General features: G+C 41.0%; 2 protein-coding genes across 7 annotated transcripts in view; one reads left to right on the forward strand and one right to left on the reverse strand.

Moving 5' to 3' along the window:
- LOC117231225 overlaps positions 1-21,493 on the forward strand; it is a 182,190-nt gene that overhangs the window by 129,264 nt on the left and 31,433 nt on the right. For all 5 annotated transcript variants that reach the window (XM_033489448.1, XM_033489450.1, XM_033489449.1 and 2 more), the window contains one exon: positions 1,749-1,913. In XM_033489448.1, coding sequence (XP_033345339.1) covers positions 1,749-1,913 — 165 coding nt within the window. The remainder of the gene's footprint in view (positions 1-1,748; positions 1,914-21,493) is intronic.
- LOC117231226 lies at positions 12,250-16,292 on the reverse strand. 2 transcript variants are annotated; one of them, XM_033489455.1, is made up of 8 exons: positions 16,061-16,292; positions 15,552-15,675; positions 15,334-15,478; positions 14,963-15,238; positions 14,698-14,863; positions 13,922-14,452; positions 13,526-13,726; positions 12,250-13,439 (listed from the first exon to the last, which is right to left on the reverse strand). In XM_033489455.1, the coding sequence occupies exons 1-8, from the start codon at positions 16,155-16,157 to the stop codon at positions 13,207-13,209; spliced, it is 1,773 nt and encodes a 590-aa protein (XP_033345346.1). In that variant the 5' UTR covers positions 16,158-16,292; the 3' UTR covers positions 12,250-13,206. The 2 variants fall into 2 exon arrangements, with proteins under 2 accessions (XP_033345346.1, XP_033345344.1); XM_033489453.1 differs by having other exon boundaries at positions 13,207-13,439; positions 15,552-15,678; positions 16,061-16,157.

A 21,493-nucleotide genomic window follows, 5' to 3' on the forward strand; every position in this document is an offset into this window, starting at 1 on the left:
ATATCGATGGGAGCACCTAGCAGAGAACGCTCGGTACTGCTGTACGCGTGGCCTGACGGAGATTTCTTTGAAAACACGCGTGACAGTCAACGTGTTAAATAAACTCCACGAGTTTTTAGAGTATCTCGTTTCGCGTGTGCGTCTTTCGAATAAATTTTGTACAAATCGGAAGAAACAATAACAAGATGAACATTCAACGTTATCTCGTTAAAAAAATATAACCTGTTTTCTCTTCTAAATTCTCTCTCGTATTCAACAAAGAGCAGTATAATCGTTAGAACGTTTCGTTGTTTCATAAAGATTTGTAATAAGAACGCGGACAAGCCGATGTATTAACCGTTTAAAAGGAAAACTTTCGAAAGAACTTTTACTTTACTTCTATCCGAGGTGAAACCCGATACGCCTTGAATTCTCCAATTTTTCCAGACATTTTCTTGAAACCTAAGACGCCCGTCTATTTTCGGACGACCGACGACTCAATGGAATCCCGCAGACGTGGAATTCCCTGAAGAATAAATCATTCGGCATCCATTTCGCTGTCGATCAAACGGACAAATCGTTCGTCTTATTCCCTCCTTCGACATCTTCAAGTACCAACGTTACAAACCGGTTAAATCAATTCGAGATTCGACCGAGAGATGTTTGACAGAGAGAGGCGAACACGTGTCACGGACGAATGATAAATTTCACGCGTTTTCCACCGCAACTGCCAAGACGAATGCGTTTGTTTGCTTGCCAACCGGTATTTCCTCTGTCACGTAAACAACCGTTTCGATTCTCGCCGTTTGAAACACTGCGTGCTACGCAAGCAACGTTAAGTTCATCTAAAAATGCTAACGTAAATATTCCATTCTTTCACTTTTCTTCTCTCTCAGAACTAAGTTCCTTCAAACTTTCATCACTGAGGACTTTACAGATCGATAACGGAGACATATAAATTTCACAGAGAGCAGACAAAAATTGGAGAATTTTCTCTAAAAAGAGTAATTCGACGGAAAATTCTCTCACGAGAAAGAAAGAGAGAGTTAATTTTCTAATCCAAGGAAATACCAGCATTCCAAAGCGGTAAAATAAAGCCAAAGAGATCGCCGTAAAAGTTTATTCCAAAGTTTCGAGTTTAAAAAGTAAGAAAGTTAAAGAAGAACGAGAATCTCCACGGAATTCGCAATTCTCTGACTCTTCTGATTTCTCATTGCGATATTTGCTTTGTTGACAGACGTTCCAACTTAATCGTGCAGAGTAAAATAATGCTATATAAGGCCATATTAAAACCTGTTTGGACCTATGGGATCCAACTATGGGGAACAGCGAGTAATTCCAACATAGAAATTCTTCAACGATTCCAATCGAAAACTCTAAGATCCTTAATAGATGCACCTTGGTATGTTACCAACGAAACAATGCATCGCGACCTTAAGATACCCACAGTTAAAGAAGAAATATGCAAATTCATTAATAGACATAACATAAGAATTAACAACCACCAAAACCCACTAATTACTCAATTACTTGACACGACGGATCAGATCCGCAGCTTAAAAAGACATTACCCCTTAGATTTAAGCATTAGATTCAACCAGAATCAAACATACGATAAACACTTTTTAAACACGACATAGTGCCACGCCAGAATAATTTAATTATAATTCTCAATGAGAATTGAATGTAAAAGTTTTCCAAATAAAAAAAAAATATTCCCTTTGATCGACGTGCATTATTTTAAAAAACACTAATTTGCCATGTTTCAGACACGCACTGGCCGGTGTTCGTCTGCGTTCTAATGGCGACGACGGTGCTTTCCTGTCGACAAAGCGAGTTCCAATGCAACAACGGGCGCTGTGTCGCCCTCAACAAGGTGTGCAACGTCGTCGACGACTGCGGCGACGGCAGCGACGAACCACGACAATGTTCTCGTGAGTAACCAAGCTTTCGATCGAATACACGAAGCTAACCTCTAACCGTGTCCCTACTTTTGTTCGCTGACTTCCACCAAGTCGCGTGTCCCCCACAGTGGATCGAGTTAAACGCCGCCGGAAGCGATCAGACCCGACTGAAAATCGAGTTAGACCGTGATCGAGCTTTCTCTCGCGACGCCTGCGGCTCCTCAAGTTTCACCGACGAAACTTTGGATAACTGTTGCGTGTCTCGTCGTACGATACAATTACGTCGTAATAAAATACGGTAAAAAATTAAGGAAAAGTTATTTCGTACGAAAGGGGACGACATGGACGATTTAACTTTGACTTTTCTGCGTCCTTTTGTCACGTTATCCCGAGCCAATCGTACTTTTCTATTGCGTTGAAAGATATATCAAGTTTCAGCAAAATACGAAAGAATATAAACGACGATGTCACCGTTGTACGGTGATTCTGTATCGCAATTTTTTCCAACGTTCTCTTAAAACGTTAAAAGCGTTTACCGGAATAAGATTGGAGCGTAAAAATTCAATGATCGTAGCAAGGTTAAATGACAGCGGAGTTAGGATTAAGATCGTTATAAAGAAATTTCCGGCTCTTGCACTGAATCGAATTAACTTGCAAGAATGAAAATTCTCGAGAATCCGAGGCATTAAATCCCTTTAAAAGCCTCGTCGGGATCTAAGTAGCAGAACCAGTTTAACGTTCGAGATTAACGTTGCACTTACAGTTGCTTCTACTTTAAAGCGCTCCTCGGTCTTCCAATAGAATCGAGTTAGCTCGCGAGAATGAAATATCGCCACTCGTATAAACGAGAACTACTAAAACTACGGATGGATACCAAGAACATTGTCGTCGTATACGCGCATTCAGAATTTTAACGATCGAATCGAATTCGTTTGAAACGAACCAGACAATCGTCCAGGTCCCAGAGATTCCAATTGATTCTCGCCACGTAGAGACTGAATGACGAAAAGACTCGCGACCTTCGGCCTTTTTCACCGAATCGAAACAATAATTAGTCGGAGATTCGTCGGTTTTCACGGAGGAGAACGGTCCCCGGGGCAGATATCGCACCTCTTTCGACCTTTTCCATGCCACGAACATTTCGGTCGACTCATTGTCACGACGGCTGAATGCGGTAACCGATCCTCTCATTGTTCCTGCGGAGGCCGCGATCGAACCTCGTTTCAAAGCCAGCAACTCAAAACGCGACCGTCCTCCCTTTCTATCGTGATTGCAGCAGACTCCAAAGAGTTTCTGCTTCGTTAGACCCTTTTCTCCAATCTCCGTTATTTTTCCTCTGTATTTGTTTATCCCGACTCTCGCGGCCCACTCGTTTCGTTACGTTCGACTATAATCGAGTTTCGCGTCGCGCAAACGTTACCCTTTCACGGCAAGAAAACGTATATTTGCCAAACTTGCTGCGAAACGTAATGTCCATTTCGCAAGTCCTTTTCCACTCTCACGACTACGTACGATGAAATTCTTAGTAATTGAAATCTTTGAACAATGAGCGATAAAGGAATAACGTTCGATGTCGTATTCGTGAGTAAAGATAAAAATATTACAGGAAATAGGATATTAGTGTGCTAGTAGGTTTGCTAACGGTATGATTCATTTCAATATCACACCAACACAAAATCAAGTACGATACACGCAGTCGTCATTCGTCCAATATATCGCGACCTTAAGATACCCACAGTTAAAGAAGAGATATGCAAATTCATTAATAGACATAACATAAGAATTAACAATCACTGAAACCCACTAGTTACTCAATTACTTGACACGACGGATCAGATCCGCAGGTTAAAAAGACAGTATCCTCTAAGATTTAAACATTAGATTCAGCTAGAATCAAACGTACGATAAAACTTATTATTCACGTTATAGTACCACGCCAGAATAATTTAAGGTCAAGCAGACCTTCTTAATTATCCAGAGCCCCCCTACTACAATATGTTTCAAGTAAAATAGTCAGAGATCATATCTTTTGTTGAAACCATTCAGTTATTGTCTCTGAACGTACCAAGACGCTTAAGAATTATTCCTTGTTACATACGGATATTTTAACTATATAAATCGATTGTCTATCCATTAAATATCTAAGACCAACGACTGACTCTGCCTATCGTGATATCGACATGTTTGGTCAATCGTCAGTATCCTTTAGACACACTTTTGGATCTATACTGTAATTATTTATTGTCAGCCTAAACTTCTGCGTCTACTTTTCTCTTCTTTTCTATTCTATGTATTCTATTTTCTATATACATACAGTGTCGTGAATAATTATAAATTCAACCCTATTTTTAGATTTTTCGTAATAAAACGAGAATTGACAGAACCGTTTGTATAGTTTCGTATTATACTATAAAGCAAAACTAAAGATATGTCGGGTTTGTCGGGTTGGCGTTGGTCTTAGGGGCGCGTTGCGTATCTTTATTAGGACAAGTCATCCTAGTTGTTCAATGATTCAATTAGACACTCTTAATGTAAAGACAATGTTCTTAGGTTCAAACGAATCCACGGTCAACGGGAAAACTCTTTGTACAATTGAGTATGTTTTGAAACACAAAGTGACGTTAGCTGCGTCGCACGGTATCTTTCTGACTGACTGACTAGACGTTGTGTGTAAACTCTCCAAGGTGATCACCAGAATAAAAGACTGATACGATCACATTTGTCAATTGCATATTGACCGGGGATATCGACAAAATTCCAGGCGCCGTTACCAGGCAGACCCGCGTAGAGCCGTCATTGCTCCTGTCCGGAGCTTGTTTGTTAATACAGCGTGTGCCCCTCGATATTGGTACTTCTACTGTTAAGTAAAAACGTTCATCCCGTGACCGTGGCTACGTTCGGCGACCAGTTGTGTCACCTCGAGCCCAAGCCCACTGTCACAAATCTCGGGCAAACGTAATCAGATCGTATCGCAACAACTACTTCTAGGTTCTATTATTTAAGTACAGCTATGATAAATAGTTTAGACCAAAGATCTTCCGAAAATTCCAAAAGAAAGGTCCGATGTCCCTACATCTCCGACAGATACAACAAACACAAATTTTCTTTCTCTCAAGTCTGGAAGCAATTAAATTTCCTTTCAAACTTGTGGTTTGCCATGTGAAAAAATATAAACTCAATGTTAGTTTTGTTACTATTGGTTACTCCCACTAATTTATTAAGTACGCTATCCACTAACTTGTTTAAAGCTCCGTTTTGAATATCCACCCACGCGGATTTTATTCTTTTTTAAGCTCAAAGACACCTTCTATAGCTGGATTTTCCTGATCGTAAAGAGGTCAATGTTGGCCATTGATAATTCCATTCCAAAATTTTGGAACCACTCTTCTCTAGTGGCGATTGTATTATATAAACAGCGTCTTGTCGAATAATTGCCTTTTCGTCTTCCACTTCAGTTATAAACGACAATAATTCGCCATATAACATCTGGTGTCCTATATCGTTCAATTTCCAACTCCTTCAATAATGGCACCAAAATCGGAAATGTCATAGATTAATCGAGGCGACAAGCCGCCGGCGCGATGACCACGCGACATCGTTCCGCCATTTGCTGTAAATAATTCCGAGCTGGTGGCACGGGTTCCACGCGATTTAACCCTTGGCAGAGTAGACCGTACGAGCCTCTGATCGTGCGACGCCGATGTTAATGGAATCGTGGAAACACAATGTGTTCGTTCGCGGAACAAACGAAATCTACTTGATCGGACGCGAAATATTTTATACGATTCGTTTTACAAACACGACGCTAAAAATCTCGCTTCTTATACCGTTCGATGGCATTCGGGTTTCGAAAAAGATTTCGAAAGAAATTACGAAATTTGCAACTACCTAACTATCGGAAGATAGAATTCGTAATTGCAATTGGAATTGATAGAGAAATAGAAATACGATAAAAAAAGAGAGAGAGAGAGAGATATATAAAAGGATAAAAGATGGCCGGAAGGAAAAGAGGATTCGAAGAATCGTTCGATTTAAAACGAACGACTACGTAAAAACGTGGGAAATAAATTTTCGAAAATATGGAGGACAGTAACGAGCGTCACCGTTTTACGAGATCCATGATGAAATCGTTCGGTGCACGAAAGACAGGGGATGTTTTTATCAGACGAGCTGCTATCGACAGACCGTGACAAAATGGGGTAGTTTGCCCGGGAAATCCGCGAGAGCAAAACGACCTAAACTCCGTACCCTTTAATTCTCATGATTTATCCGTCAAGGAAAGTCCGTGTCTCGCGCGTCTCGATCATTGAAAAGAGATCCAATGTTAACCAAACGGTTAACGAGAAACCGACAAAATAATTAAAGATATCTCGATTGAAATGGAAAGAACTTGGTTGATTATTGCGATGAACTCGAACGAACTGGAACGATTCGTTTAACAAAGCGAATCGCGTTCGACGAACGATATCGGCCCCTGCAAATTGCAGCTGCAACTTTTATTCGCCGCTTCAAAGAGAACTAAGCGGAAGTCTCGTTCGCCGAAGCAACGAGGAAAGGGGGTAGAGGCGACGCGTTAGGAAAAATATTTGCCTGTTTGTTCGACCCTGCCGCTCCGAGGAAACAGACGGAAAAATTAATGACACGACTTTCCCACCGTTTCATCGATCCCTCTGTAAAAGAAAGTTTCGAAACAGGCGGTGGAACGGGAAAGAACTGGGATGGAAAGCGATCAGGGAGCAAGTTACGTGGAAACTTTCGTCGCCCTTTTCGCCAGATATCGAAGAAACAATGGAATATGAATAGAAAGCAACGAGATTACCTGATAACCTACTTTAAAGTTTCATGCAGCGGAGCATCTTACGTAAGGGACTGGAAATGTTCTCGAATATTTTCTTCGGGTTACCAAGATTATAAAGTGGGAAGAAATATTTCCCCGTTAAGGAGAATTCGATATTTGAGACGCGTAAGGTATTCGAAAATTTACGGCAAAATTGGACTTTCTCGATTCTTCGTCGTGGATCGCTGTTTGCAATCGATTCAGAGACGAAAACGCTATTCAAAATTAAACGCGTATTACTTGAAAACTAATTTCTCGCTTATTTCACGCTACGTTACGAACTCGTTAGTCGACGACTGACACGATTTTTCTACGACCTACAGTCACTTACGAAAGTCCGTGTACGTCCCATCAAATATAAGACATTTTAAGGTACAGATAAAATCAAACGTTTTGCAATTTCTAACGTAATTTTACTTGGAAAATTTTCGTGAGTCAAATGTTTCATTTTTTCAATGTGCAACCACGTCGACTTCAAAAAATCGAAACTTTCTTCTGCGTTTTTTTAAAGCTCCGTACGTATAGAATACCGTGTTAAAATGGTATTTTGAAATTCTAAAAAATGGCTTGGTTATAACACCGAACACGAGTGCGTTCTTTTATTGTAGAGAAAGATTAACCTAAAACCTTAAACGCGCTTTTCTCGAAACAATGTTTTTCGATCTTTCAAACTCTTCATCCGATTAACTCGAAATCTTTATTACATCTATATCTACAATGTGGCGCACAATCTTTTTGATATCTTAATCGCTAAAATTTTTATAAACATCTAAAGTTAATCCTTTTTTCAGCCAAAAATACAATTAGGTTTGTAACAAGCTGTCGCGTTCTTATTTTTTAAAATTATGGAAAAATCGTACGCTAAATCGAAGATACTCTACTTTCGTATCAGTTCGCACAAGAATTTGTATCTTTTTACAATCCAGTCACATTTGTCACATCCACCGTAAGCACACAAAGTTCCGCTGGATACAGAGCCGGATAACGTTCTACTGCTCTGCCGTTTTCAAATTTTATTGAAGAAAAAATCAATAAACACGGGGTTAAGACTCCCCGTAAAAGTCTTGATCCTTTAGCAAATATTTGTAGACGAAAAGAAATGTTACATCTACCTTATCTTTCTAGGTGTCCAGGGTTGCATATATTTCCCTTATATTTCAGCTTGTTTCAATTTTGTGGAAACGCGTTAACGATAATTGTATCGATACGTAACGCGATATAAATAATTGCGTGACAAAGTGCGTTTTCAATTTCTCGGGTAAGTCAGGTACAGAGAATTCGATAAGCGTGTGACTTTCGCGACTGACTGTATATATCGCTACCGTAGTTAGTGCAGAATACTCTTTGCCCGGTTAAAAGCCAGAAATAATTAATCCTCGATTAACGTCAGCTACCCGCCAACGAAACCAAACGAGAAATTAAATACATTCGCATTCGTTTCGCGTCTCACACTTGGGCGGTTCCCCTTATTCGAGCACACGACGTATTAAACGCTATCGATCTCCCTAGCTTCCCTTAACACAAAACCGCCAGCAACATAAAGCAACCGCGTTTCCTCTTATTGTCTTCGCGCGGCCGCTTAACACCAAACACCACGGAAAACGCTACGCGATTATAAATGCGAGCCTGGTTACCTTAATATTCGCGGTGAGATTAAACGAAACAGAGGTGGAATTCGCAATTGTTGCGGCGGCGGCCTAAGAAAACCGGATATTCCGGAATACCTGCGCGAAACGCGTTACGAGCGGATTTGGAGAAACCCTTTGTTCTTATACGTCTTCGAGGTTCAACTAACTACGAAGAATAAAGCCATTGAGTCGTGGTGGCTAAATGCTGGCAATTTGCCGTGGAGAAGTAGTTTTTAACGACAAGTCTATGGTGTTCGAGGAACGGAGAGACACGGGATAGACAGATACGTTGATGGAAGGCAATTTGTGCGTCTGCGGATCTTATGGGGTGTCGATCCTCGTTCCAAGTTGCTGGCAGTGGCTTCTTGTTTGCTCTTGGCCCGTGTTACCTCGTATTTCCGTATATTGATTTCGATTAGTCGACAGAGTGCCAACTATTAAAGGAGAGCTCTTACATTCTTCTGTCGTTCGTATCTTGTTGAGATTCTATACTCAACCTAATTTTACTTGCGCAGCCTCTATCTTTTAAAAATATAACCAGTGATTTTAGATAAACGCTAATTCTAATCTCAGAATAATAGGATTTTCACCAAATTCTACGATGTTATTCCAACCTCGTTATCTCGTGAGTTAGGAAAATTGCATGAAATTCGTAGTCACGAATTTTAGTCAGTGGGGCGGAGAGGGGAGGTGAATTATAAAAACCTGCCTTGAATACGTCTCGTAATTTGCCCCACAGCGGAAAGCACACGAAACACCAGCCTATCTCTAGCAGCTACCTTCACGGAGCACAAGCTCAACCAGCCTGATAACAATTAACCCAGCCGCACGTAACGCGAAATATAAATCGCGGCGCGAGTTTCAAGCTTGCGAGCTTTCCTCCCTGCTGCGCCGATAAGCTGCTCGACGAACGAGAATAATATATCAGAGTCGCGAAAACGCACGGAGCAGCATGGCTACGCAATTATTTCGCAATAAACTCGCCAATTGATCAACGTCCCCGTCCCCGTCCCGTGTAGATACATCGTCGGCACATTGTCTCGCGGGGCGATCATTATAATGAGGCTAATAAGATCGCGGCGGGAGTCCAGACGCGGTAAATCATCGTTATCAACAAGGAATTTGCAGAGAGAACACGACCCAAGGTATATATCCACGTAGCGTTTAACCAATCCTAAGCCTGAGTCGTAATTTTTGGTTAATTATGGCTCGGTTGTTTAAGCCTGCAGATATTGCGGATTACTGATAAATGGAGATCGAAAAACGAGTGGAAAAAGGTATTACAGCGAGAGGAAATGACTTACTGATTTTGAAATTTAAGTGACTTTCGCTGAATATATGGCGTTATTTCTTATATAGGATGGTTGGTAACTGGTGGTACAGGCGGAAAGGGGGTGATTCTACGCGAAGAAAGAAGTCGAAAATATAGAATAAAAATTTTTCGTTCGAGGCTTTGTTTTCGAGAAAATCGACTTTCAATTTTCGCTCGGTACGCGTACGGCACGTTATAACGGATCTCACTGTAGATCGTTGTCTAGATGGAAAAATTTAAAAGAAAAGAAAATTAAAAAAAAAATTTTTATTCTATATTTTCACCCCCTTTCCGCTTGTACCACCAGTTACCAACCACCCTGTATACTGGCAACTGACAAAGCGTTTCTTTATCAGGTTCTATATTTCACGGGGAACTTAATATATTTTCATTGCGTTTATTTATTGTAGCATGCGAATGATATCATAAACGACGTGCAAATACTTTTTGTAGCCACTGTAGATATGCTCTGTTTTATAATATCGTGGTCGTATTTCCATTTTCTATAAACTGATTTTAACCAACTGTTTAAAAACTAGCTTTTCTAATCTTTGAAGGATATATGAGATCGAGTAATAAATTCGTCCGTCTTTTGCCGATGTATACACTTTCGAAGAATGTTACAAAAATTGTCTAAAGAATGCAAAAATACGTGTATTTGATTTTTAATAAAAAAATACATCGTCAATTATATAGATATATTTCGTATAAAATGATAAACTTTAAAAAGATAAACTTATTAGTCGACTCAATACTTCAAAATGAATAGCATTAAGCATTAACGAACGAATATTTCGCGTTTTAAATGTGATTTAACCAAGTGTTGGGAAAAATACTGAATGTATCTGTAAAGCTAGGCTAACAATCAAACTTTTACGCTTTACCAGGCGAAAGCACATTGAACGTCCTTGTAACGATCTCATAAACATCGAATCCAATCATCGCCTCAGCTTTCCGATACCCATAACCAATCTATTCCTAGCAAGTTTCACTTCGATCGTATATGCCTTGCGATAGTTACTCGCTTCCTGAATCGGGCTATAACTATGGGACAAGTTATACAGTTCGATAATGTACAGTTCAAAATTGATTCTCCGCTGAGACCGTCAGAGGACCGTTCCCTGATGCGAAGTAAAGCAAGTTCCAGCTGACTCAGTGGCTCGTCTTCGATCCCCATTTTTCCACCACGATCGTAATTCAAGAGACGGAATCGTAAAACGTTGTGGCTACCTGATTCAGACGTTGTTCCGTTCTCTTTTTATGCTCACCGATAATGGAGAGAGAGAAAAAAAGGAGCACGAGGCCCGTTGATAAAACAGTCAAGCCGATGGTACACTCACCGAATTCGATGAAGGTGCACCGGGTCGTAGATGATCCAAGCTGGAGTACTGGAGCTGATTCCAGCAACTGAGGAAAAGTGGCGTGCCAATGGCGGGGGTGGATTCCAGTCACGTAGCCACGGAACCGGGTCTTCCATCCGGAAAGAAAAACAGCCTGCTCTCTGTAAAACAGATAAAAAATGAGTGGTCAGCGAAGCTGGTCAAGGAAATGGTGTTCTGACTGATGTGAAAACGTGTTGGATGTCGATAACGATATAGTAGATCGTGAAATGATGCGATATAATGATAGAATTGAAGTAATAAGTTAGAGCTAACTCAATGATACGTTATAATGATAGAATTGAAATAATAAGTTAGAGCTAACTCAATGATACGTTATAATCGCCGTAAAAGGGATTCGTTATTTCGTTGTTTCGTTATTTATTATCGCAATAAGAATAAAAACGTTACAAATATGCATACAATTTTTATTCGGAGGAAACGCGATGATGGAATTTGAAAAAATTCCCAAAATATACCTGCTTTAATTTGAGATCCACCTTGAATGTTTTATACAATGTCCAGTCGCAAGTAATCATACTTTCTTCGACTTTATTAAAAAACAGACGATTTATATTCCAATGCCAAGTCTGTAGTTCTTCTCTTTTCTATGATAATCCATCCGTCTAAAGGGAAGATACAGTATCTCGAGGATTACAGAAATACGGTAAGACATCTTCTTTAAAGAGATCTCCCGACGGCTCGCTTCCATTTTTCATTAAACAAAGACGCTGGCTGGCACAATTATGAATTTCCTTAAGCTCGCTCCTTCCGTTTCCTCTCATCCTTCCTGTCTCCTCTTTCTTCTTCTTTTTTCTCTCTTTTTTTTTATTAAATTTTCTCATCTATTTCCGTCGACGTCGGAGGTTTGAAAATAAGCCGACGATGTATCACCAATGGATACGACTACTTTTATAAACTGCATTCATAACGGAAGTCGGCTGTCCATTGGCGAAAGTTACGATAGGTAATAACAAACTTTGGTATTCTTCCCGAGACTCCTATGAATTCTCCACGCGAGCCCGGTTAATTTATATCAATTATACCGGTTAAAGCAATTATACGCAAGAACGAGGCTTGACGAAGCGGTACTGGTCGGGTTTTATTAAGAAGTTACCGTTCGCCAGCCTCGTTATTCCTCGCACGTCTTTCTCGATAACAAATTCTCCAGAAAAGAAGGGGACCAGAGGCAAAGTGCTATACTTCTGCCTTTTTTTTTTTTTTAGAGGTATCGTTTAATCTTCTGCACATTGTTCTTTTTTAGAATTATTCGTAATTCCAGTTAATAGCCAATACCGAGTCCTTACAAGTTGGAAAATTTCAAATAGAATCTAAGTTTCTTTTCTTTAAAAAACTCTATAGTCGAATGTTTTGCTCGCGTCATTACTTCGCAGAAGGTTCCTCTAAAAGAACCGTAAGTGGCTCAGTTCCTAATAGCAATTTAGAATTTTCCTGCAGTGAAAGCAACTCCAGACAGTAACTCCATTTACTTTAACGTTCGTATAAAGAACCTTTCAGAAACTTATGTACATACACACGAATACAACCAACATTCGCTTTTCCACAACAAATTTTATAAGTCGCGACGAAAGAATTGATATCCATATAAAGTAGGAGCATAGAAGTCTTGTCATTTATCAAAAAACGTAACGATCTAACGTTTGATTACACGACGTCGCATGTTGGTCCTTTAAATAATTCACAAATATCCAGACAGAAGATTAAATGTCGGTGGCAATGGTCTTTAAAGAGTGGCATACAAAGGGGCGCTTTAAAGGACCTACTTTCCAGTCGTCGAGCCGAGTGCTCTTTCTTTCTCCCTCTCCAGCCTGGCGTGTGCCTCTTTCCTCCCCCGTCCGCATCTTTCATGTTTCCTTTTCCCGGGTTCTTAGAACGGAACCGAGCCACCGGACGCTTTCTACCGACTGTCGAGGGTGAAAATTACGACCACGCGTAATTTCGCTCGAATATTATTCAGCTCGGGCGAAAAACGAACGAGAACCTGCCTTATTACCGTTCCAGAAAAATTGCCCCATTCAGCTTCGCTTCGCGCGATTTTATTTCGTCCAAACGAGGTTTTACAACAAATACAGAACTTCTAAATGAACATCGACTTTCTTCGAGACGGCTCGGATTTAGAAGAGATTCCTTCCGCTGGAGTTACGTTTCAGAATGTTACTGAAATCGAATTCTGCAACAAGAAAATAAGTATGAGAGTGGGAAAGCGAAACGATGGAAGCCTTCGATCAGAAGTATCGTAAGTACGTGGCAAATTGTAAGTCTTGCTGGTCGATGGATCGTTTGCGCTGCTCTCTGGGATTGCGTCCTCGATGGCCCTGGATATGTTGGAACACTCGCAGAAATCTCGAACAGACCCTCCGTACAACGATATTTGATCAGCTGAACGCGATACAGCCAATAAAAGACGAAATAGAAAAGTATAAGATAAATCCAAGATTGCAAAGTAGAGAAGCTAAAGGTAATACCTTTCAGAGTGTTCATATTGTTATCCATACAGAAACTCATGTCACTGGTATCAGAGAAATCATAGTGACAAGGAGTAAACATACTGGAGGGGTTGGGTTTGTCTTGATCAGGCTTCTTTGCCGAAGGCGTCTTCGTCATCATTGATTCAACAAATTGATCTGTCAACTGACTTTTCCTTGGCTCGACTAAATCATTATTTGCTGAAAACACGCTAGTTTCTATTCATAGCAGGAAATATACAATGCTAGAAGCCAAAAGATTTAGTTCAGGAGGATCAGGTTAAAAATTTTAGTAATATATTCCAATGCTGCGTAATTTTTAGTTGTTTAAAAAATTCATAAAAAATGTGGATCAACCAATTCTTTTGGCCTATAATACAGCTCGATCCGAGTTACTTTTCTCTATTTTGGTCATTGGAGACATATTGTAGCGAACTGTCTCAATCCTTGCGATTCTTGCACGAGGGGATGGATCAACCGAACGACTCTTCGTTTTCTCCAATGGAATAATCTTCATTGGTGTCGCCACAAACTTCCCTTCATCCAAGATCAATCTCATTTTCTTCGCTACGGGATCATCCATTTCCTCCTCAAGATCCTCGCAACGTTGGCCTGTGTGCTTATCTTTCGAAAGATCGGATGGCTGGTCCATGTGCTCCAGTTCCTGGCCCATTCCTTGTTCCACTTCCTCCTCGAATGCATCGATCGGTTCTGAAACCGAGATTCTGTCCACCTCGCTTGCTACATCCTCGTGCTCTATTTCCTGCTGTCCCTGGTCCTGGGAAGGACTCTTTGAATCGATCGGACGGTCATGAGGAATACTCTGATCTTCCCCGATATGGATTGAAATTTCTGACGGCGATTGTACGGTGTTACTTTCTGCTAGACACATTTCTTCCAACATCAAGGTGTCCACTGATAGGGAGTCTGAATTGAACGAATCAGTTCTTAATTTAATTTCAGATAAATTATTTTATTATTGTTATTATTACTGTTGTTGTTATCATAATTATTATTCAAATGAATAAAATTCGTATAAGGTGTTGGATGTGAAATCGAGAGATCAAATCTACAATAATTTAATTAAACTAAAGATAGTCGAGTATGAAAAAAGAAAATATTCTCAAAGCCCTTCTCTGAAGGATATCTCGTGATAAAACGTGAAGGAGCACCTATGGAATTCTCATAATTTTTTTCCCAGCCACTGTGCGAGCCGATTCTCGATCCATGGTAAATCTTGCGCATGTGGGAGAAATTAATCTTTGGCGGTGGCATTTCCAGCAACTTTAACGTTCGATCCCTCTTCTCTTCCTCCTGCCTCTTCAACTGTACAGCTAGCTAAGAACCGGAAGAACCCGAAAATGACATGCTATAAGAATCGTGCTATGAAAAGAAAATTGAGAATCTCGAAAATTCGTAAAAAGTTATGAAAAAAACCTCCGTCTTGATCGTATTCAACTCCTTCTCGCGTGCTTCGATACTTCGATTAAGATCTTCCCATTCTTTGTCGAGTCCCATATGGTCTAAAATTGCGCGCGCAAGCTCGACGATTTTCGCGCGCATTCTCAGCCACGTAATCCGCTCTCTCTGCTTCAAAATTTTCTCGAACTCGTTGATCTTATATTCCACCACCATTTTATCAACTCGAAGCTTCTCCAATTTTACCTTGTTTTCTTTCCTCACCTTGGCTAAAGGAAATTCTTCGTATTTTGCCTAAATAACGTTGCAATCGTAAAATGAAATTCAGCGAGACGATCTTCCGATTTTCATCTGGAATTTTACATTGCGATGCAAAGGAAATTACGTACGTGATATGATTCCCATACTCTTTCGTATTCGTTGTAAATACTCTCATATCGTCCACAGTCCAATTCCATGACTTTGTAGTCGTTATCCAAATTAAGTTTCATTAGCTCGATTTTATTAGAAATTTCGTTAATGTATTTATTGTGCCTATGAACGAGTTTTCAAAATGATACACCTAATGAATAGACCAAAGTAGTATTGATTCGATTATCTTACGTACTTGTTTAAAATGTTAGTTAAAATTACGATATTATCCTCTGTATTCTTTGCCGTATTTTTCAACTCCTTCCTTGTCTGCAATTGTGTCTGCACCTTAGTCTTCAATTCTTTTATTTCACTTGCAACTTCTTAGAAAAATTCATAAAAACACGATTTTCGTAGTATCGTACTTGCAGATGTCACAAATAAATCATAAAATTTGATTCTATGTACGTGTTATTAAAGAATTAAGAACCATACATAACCTATATTATACATAATATCAAATCTTATTTCAAGTAGCTAAGAGGATGATTTTGGCCACATTTATTTAATTTTTTAATTTGTCAATGTTATTTGAAATATCAATCGATGTTAATCACTCTAAAAGCTGTCAAGTATCGTTTCAAACGTCAAACGATATGGGATATCAAATATCATAAACTAACAATAATTTAACACAAACATCGATGCATACGACATTATTGCAAGGAAAATGACAAGTAACAGTGAAATAAAGAGGTTACTTACCAGAAGACGTGCTCTTGGCTGCTTCAATTTCTACACGCAGACAGGTTTCCAACATATTCATGAACTGCGGGTCGTCACAGCTGATTTCGGATTCCATTTTCACTACGCAACACTATTTTCGCGACAAATCACTCGAATTTGATAGAAAAATTTGAACAAAACCACAAAAGAATACGAAATTCCGTGCTACGCAGTACCACTTGCCGAGCGTTATATGAAAGTGACGTCACGGGCCCCGTCGAACTTAAGAACGCGCTCTGATTGGCTGGCGCTGTTTCGCAATAATTTCGCGCGGAATTTAACGCGCCTTTTCAAACTATATTGATAGTTACCATTAATATACAAGGCAAATCAGTGACTTTAATAACGGGATAATAACGGTAAATCCTTTTTTACGTAATCTCAATTACTCAGGAAAACAATGCAACTGAAACTAATAACGAACGTGATAAGAAAATTAATGAAAGATAAAATACGGTTAAGTAAGCCCTTGAGAAACTAAATTCTCTTCTCTTAGCGCGTCGAGCAATTCATCAAAACTCCGAAATAACATACTTTATGAAAATATTAATGCACAGACAACCGAGACAGAAATTTCAAACAGAAGAAACAGAAAATTCATGAGCGCGGTACATGTAACTGCTGCTGCACCGTCGTGTCGCGTTTCTATGTTTACAGCGGCCCATTCGTTTACCGCGTTTCTCGCAGGTTGCACAACCTCCTCCGTACAAGCATAAAGGGAAATTTAATTCTCCTGTAGCGTAGGCGACGCGCGTAAACATTTTACGAGCAGGAAGCAACGAGCGGTCGCCACTGGCAACCGATTAATTTATCGGTCCTGGGGAAATTGATATCGAAAAATATAAGTAAAGGGTTGGATGCCCAGTGCACGGACACAGGGAACTGGCCACCGGCCAACTGGACGGCCATTTAGGTCAAAGAGAAAACCTCCCTCTTCCGTCGCCCGCCGCTTCCGTTCTGCTAGCGGCCACTCTGCGAATTGCTGATGCCTTTTTTACTATTTTCTCTCTTTTCGTAGCTGTCGTGTTAATGCTAAAGGTTAATTAAAGAGTTTGCACACGTTTAGTACGACGAAATATTATAACGTCGAGATACGAGGAGGTGGTAATTTTCTGAAAAAGGATTTCTCATATAGCGGACGCGTCGTCGTAGGCGAATTCTTTCAAGCCTCGCCAGTGACTTACGACGGTACGAAAACGCAAAGGGTTAGCCGTTAAGTCGACGTAGAATTCTAGAATTTTTGTTTAACTTGGTCTCGTATTCGAATTCTTTTCTTAGAAGCTTTATTGGGTTCGTGTATAATTATGAGACACCAGATGCCTCGGATGCTTCGATAAACCCTGTTTCCAAACTTTTAAACGCATTCCTCTGGGTCAGGAAGCGATTTCAAAGCACGAAACGCTGCTCCCTGTGAGCCACTTCAAAACCTTCCCGTTCCCGTTTATCCGACGCACGCCCTAAAATAAATTCCGGAGTAAGCTTGCAAATTTTACGAAATACCTTTCACACACATTCGGCCTCTCGCCGCGTGAAAAAACACATACAAAAGGTAATTAACCCTCTATAACGCCGAGTAACTTGGAAATTGCATTTGTTCTCGCAGCCACGTTTTATGACGCTCATCTTGTCTAATTGTCGTCGTAACGTTCTATTCTACCGTTCCACCGTTCACAGCATTTGTTAGCTACCGTTTCTAAGAAATTTCTACCGAACTAAGGGACCAAAATCAGCGCCAATTTTCGTTCCGTAACGAGATAGAAATTTGATAGTAAAAAAGTTAAATGGAGACTCGTTTAACGAAGCCACTTGTTTCTTCATATTTATTCCGCGTACTTTCGTCGGTTTTCCTGTTCGAACCGACAATATCCATAGATAGCAAGGGTCCGACAGAAAGGCGTAGAAGAGGCGAAAGGCAAGAAGGAAGAGGAATTGAAGGCGGTGGCCGTTTTTGCGTGCGTACAAAAGCGGCGTTGTGCCATTACGGGACAAAACAGCCAGCCAGAGACGCGTTGGTTCGCTTAAATGCAGCTGCGCCCGTGTCTGCAGTTTATTTAATAGGAATCGCCAACTCCGCGTTGTATACGCAACCGTGGTATCCTTTTTCGCGCGGACGGCGTTGTTTCGTCAGGCAAGAAAACAGCGACCCGCGGCAAAGTATTGAGATCTTGGTGTAATCCGTCCTTTCCACCGACTGCCAACAAAGTTCCCAACTGAAAACGATCACACGGCCCGAAGAATGCTGGATCCTGTTCCATCTCGCGGTTCAGTGACCTGTCTGTAATTAATATCGCGTTTCGTTCGTTCTTTTCCCTTTTTCTTCCGTCATAGAGATTATTTCTCCCGCTTCTGGAAAATAAAAGGAAATCTCCAGGGAATTTTTCTCAGTAGAAACCTTTTTCGCGAACCTTTTCAGAAAGATAAAGAGGTGGTGAATGGAAAAATTCGGCGGTTAATGAGTCTAATTAGTCTATCAGTTTCGTACCTCGTCAGTTTTAAATTTGTCCCGATCGTTCTCCGTGTAACAACGTTACAAAAAGAAGCACTTTTACTATCGAAACAATGCTGTGATAAAATAAAAAAAGAAAAAAGGAAAAAAGAGAAAAATTCAGAGCATTCCTATGGAAATGCATTGAAATTCATACATGCTAGTCTACCCCGTAACAACCAATCTAACGACGAGTTTAACTTTCCCGTTAAATCAGCACATTCATCTGCGCGAAACTATCTCTGTTACAAAAAGGAGGAACAACCGAAACAAGAAAGAAAAGATAGCTAGGAACCAACAAATTCGGTTTTATGAAACTTTCTGTTGAATGAAGCGTACGAATGTACCGGCGAAACGTGAAACAGAAGGACACCATAGGGTGGAACAGACTTGTGGCAGATGAAAGAGGATGGCAGATAGTGTACAGCGCGTATCTCTGTGAGCTTTCGCAATTTACGAGGCGCAACGAGACGTCGACATCGTCAACGGGTGCTCGACGCCTTTCAACCGACACAGATCATGGCGAACGTAATGTTTTCAATGAGAACTCGCTCCCAGCCTCCTATCCCCCTTGTTTTTCGCCATTTATCAACCGCTAACCCTCCGACTGACAAGGAAACAAATATCGCAAAATTCTGACGTCTCCGCGCCTTCGAATCGCGATCAGAAAAATCGACAACCTACATTGAACTTTCGCGAAGGACCAAAGTCTTTTTATAGTTTTCTGCTTTTCTATTTTGACAATTGCGTGCTTGAAAGTCAAAGAAATAACTGCCAACCACCATGAATTCTCACATAAAAATGTATTGGTTTAACTAACTTAACTAACTTAAGTAAGAAATATCGTCGTTTATCGAAATACGTTTTGTAAAATGTTCCCTTTTTTTCCACCCTTGCTGCAAATGCTTGTCTGGTATAGAATTCGTATATCTACTTTTCCACTACTCTCTTCTTTTGTTTCTCGGTAACTCAATCCAGGTCGAACGATAAGCCACACGGATTTAGAAAGAAGTGAAAAAGTGGAAGTCCTCGAGACGCGACGACTGCGATTAAAAATTCCAGGTGCGCTCGATTCACGAGCGACGTCGAAGCATGAAAGCAGTTGGTATCCTTTTGAAAACGAGCACCCACGTGAGGCTGCATCCACCCCGCAGCTATCGTCTCGGTCGTTTATCCGTGCGCGTACTTTATTTCCATATTTCGCCGCGCCACGTCGATCCTTGCGCGTTCGTTCAAGAACGTTCATACGCATCGGTCGCCTCCGGCTACGATGTTTCGAACGAGGAGGAGGAAAAAAAAGGAGAAAAAGGAACAAGAACGAACGACGAGGAAACGATCCCTGAATTCTCCCTTAGCCGCCGGCTACGAGCTACCCTTCTTGGTCTAGGCTCGATAAACGGCTAGACGAATTTCTTTCCCTCCTCCACCCTTCCGGATGGAATTCTCGCGACGCGTCAAGGCGACGTTTTTCTCCGTGATCCACGTGATCCTGACACCGGATGATTAAAAAGGGAGAAGCGTTTCTCTGCCACAGCGAGACAAACTTGAAAAGAAAACGAGAGTCGAACGATTCGTGAATTACCGATAGATCATAGCGCGGTGAAATACGGGGTAGATTTAAATACGTTCATTTGGAAAATGAGCAACGGAAGGAGGGAACCACAGTTGGAAACTTTTGGGAATTGATTGCCTCACGGGGCAGTATTTCGCCGTTGTTCTAAACGGGTAATCGCGAGCAGTCGGCGAGCGTGCAACTTGTTTATACGCTGCAGTTAAATCCCCGTTGCCAAGTAGGCCCCGGCTTGCAATTGGCGATACGCCAGCCACGCGTAACATCGCCCGCAAATTCCCCCACCCCAACTGCATTTCCCTAATTTCTCTGTTGTTCCAGATTCCCGTAAGGTTGCAAGCGAAACTCTGCTCCTCGCCGGGCGAAAGCACGCGAATTTCAATCCCAACGAAACGTATTTTATCCTTTTTCTATGATATGCTTCCCTATTCGATCGTCTTTTTCTAATATAAAGTCGCGTACTTTTTAAATTACTCGCTGCTCTATGCAAACTTTAAGATTTAACGAATTGACCGACCTTGCGGCGATATGACGGAGAGATTCATCAGCGTTGAAAGCTAGGAGATCGAAATATCGAGAGAAAGGGACGTAATTGCCGGTGGAAGAATGGAAGCCAAATGATCGCAGACATTCCGCGAAGGAGAAATCTGTCGGTCTCGCTCGGCTCGCGATCAAACGTCCCACGAATGATTTTCTTTTTCTATTGAACGGGAGAAGCCGCAGAAGCACTCCGGTTGATAGGCCACTGATCGCACGGTATCCCCGTATTGGCTTCCCCCGGTGGCACCCTGGCGTACATCTCTCTTGCAAATGGATCTTCACGGAAACTAGATTCACCGGAGCCGGAATGACAAGAAAGGAGACGCTAAATTGGATGTACGGCTGGCTCAGATGATGGGCTCAACAGGCTTCCAGCCGATTCAATCGACTCGAATCGTGCTTAGAATTCGATAACCCTCCCGGTCGATTATTGTCCGTCGGAATTTTTTAAGAAGCTCCACTATCTCGCATTCTCTTCGTCGAAAAGTAAGAAGCGAGATATCACGATCGATCCGGTTACAGAATAATTTAAACGCGACGGGAATCGATGCGTCGATCGTTAAACGTCGATGGCGAAAATTACATCCGCAAGAGTATTTTTACGAAAGCCACGAATCTCGAACTAACGAGTAGGAATCGTAGAAACGCGTACGTCTTTAAAGTTGCAACATCGTAAGGAAACGATTGAATCGCCGGATAAAGCGTAAGTTTCTGTTGAGATATGTATAATTTTCTGTGCTGGACTGGGTTAAATGCGTAGTAAAGATACTTGTATGTGAATATCAGTGTGTGGAAGTATGTGTGTGCGCAGCGTCTC

Source organism: Bombus vosnesenskii, unplaced genomic scaffold (genome assembly GCF_011952255.1).
Source record: "Bombus vosnesenskii isolate JDL3184/JDL3185 unplaced genomic scaffold, Bvos_JDL3184-5_v1.1 scf7180000013272, whole genome shotgun sequence".
NCBI classification, from domain to species: domain Eukaryota; kingdom Metazoa; phylum Arthropoda; class Insecta; order Hymenoptera; family Apidae; genus Bombus; species Bombus vosnesenskii.

What these genes read in the sequence shown, in the direction of transcription:
- LOC117231226 (XM_033489453.1), bottom strand. Translation starts at nt 16,157, where the DNA reads ATGGAATCCGAAATCAGCTGTGACGACCCGCAGTTCATGAATATGTTG. An exon ending in AGCCAAGAGCACGTCTTCTG is followed by an intron (nt 15,679 to 16,060) that starts GTAAGTAACCTC and finishes AATTTTTCTAAG; the next exon opens with AAGTTGCAAGTGAAATAAAA. An exon ending in TTAACTAACATTTTAAACAA is followed by an intron (nt 15,479 to 15,551) that starts GTACGTAAGATA and finishes ACTCGTTCATAG; the next exon opens with GCACAATAAATACATTAACG.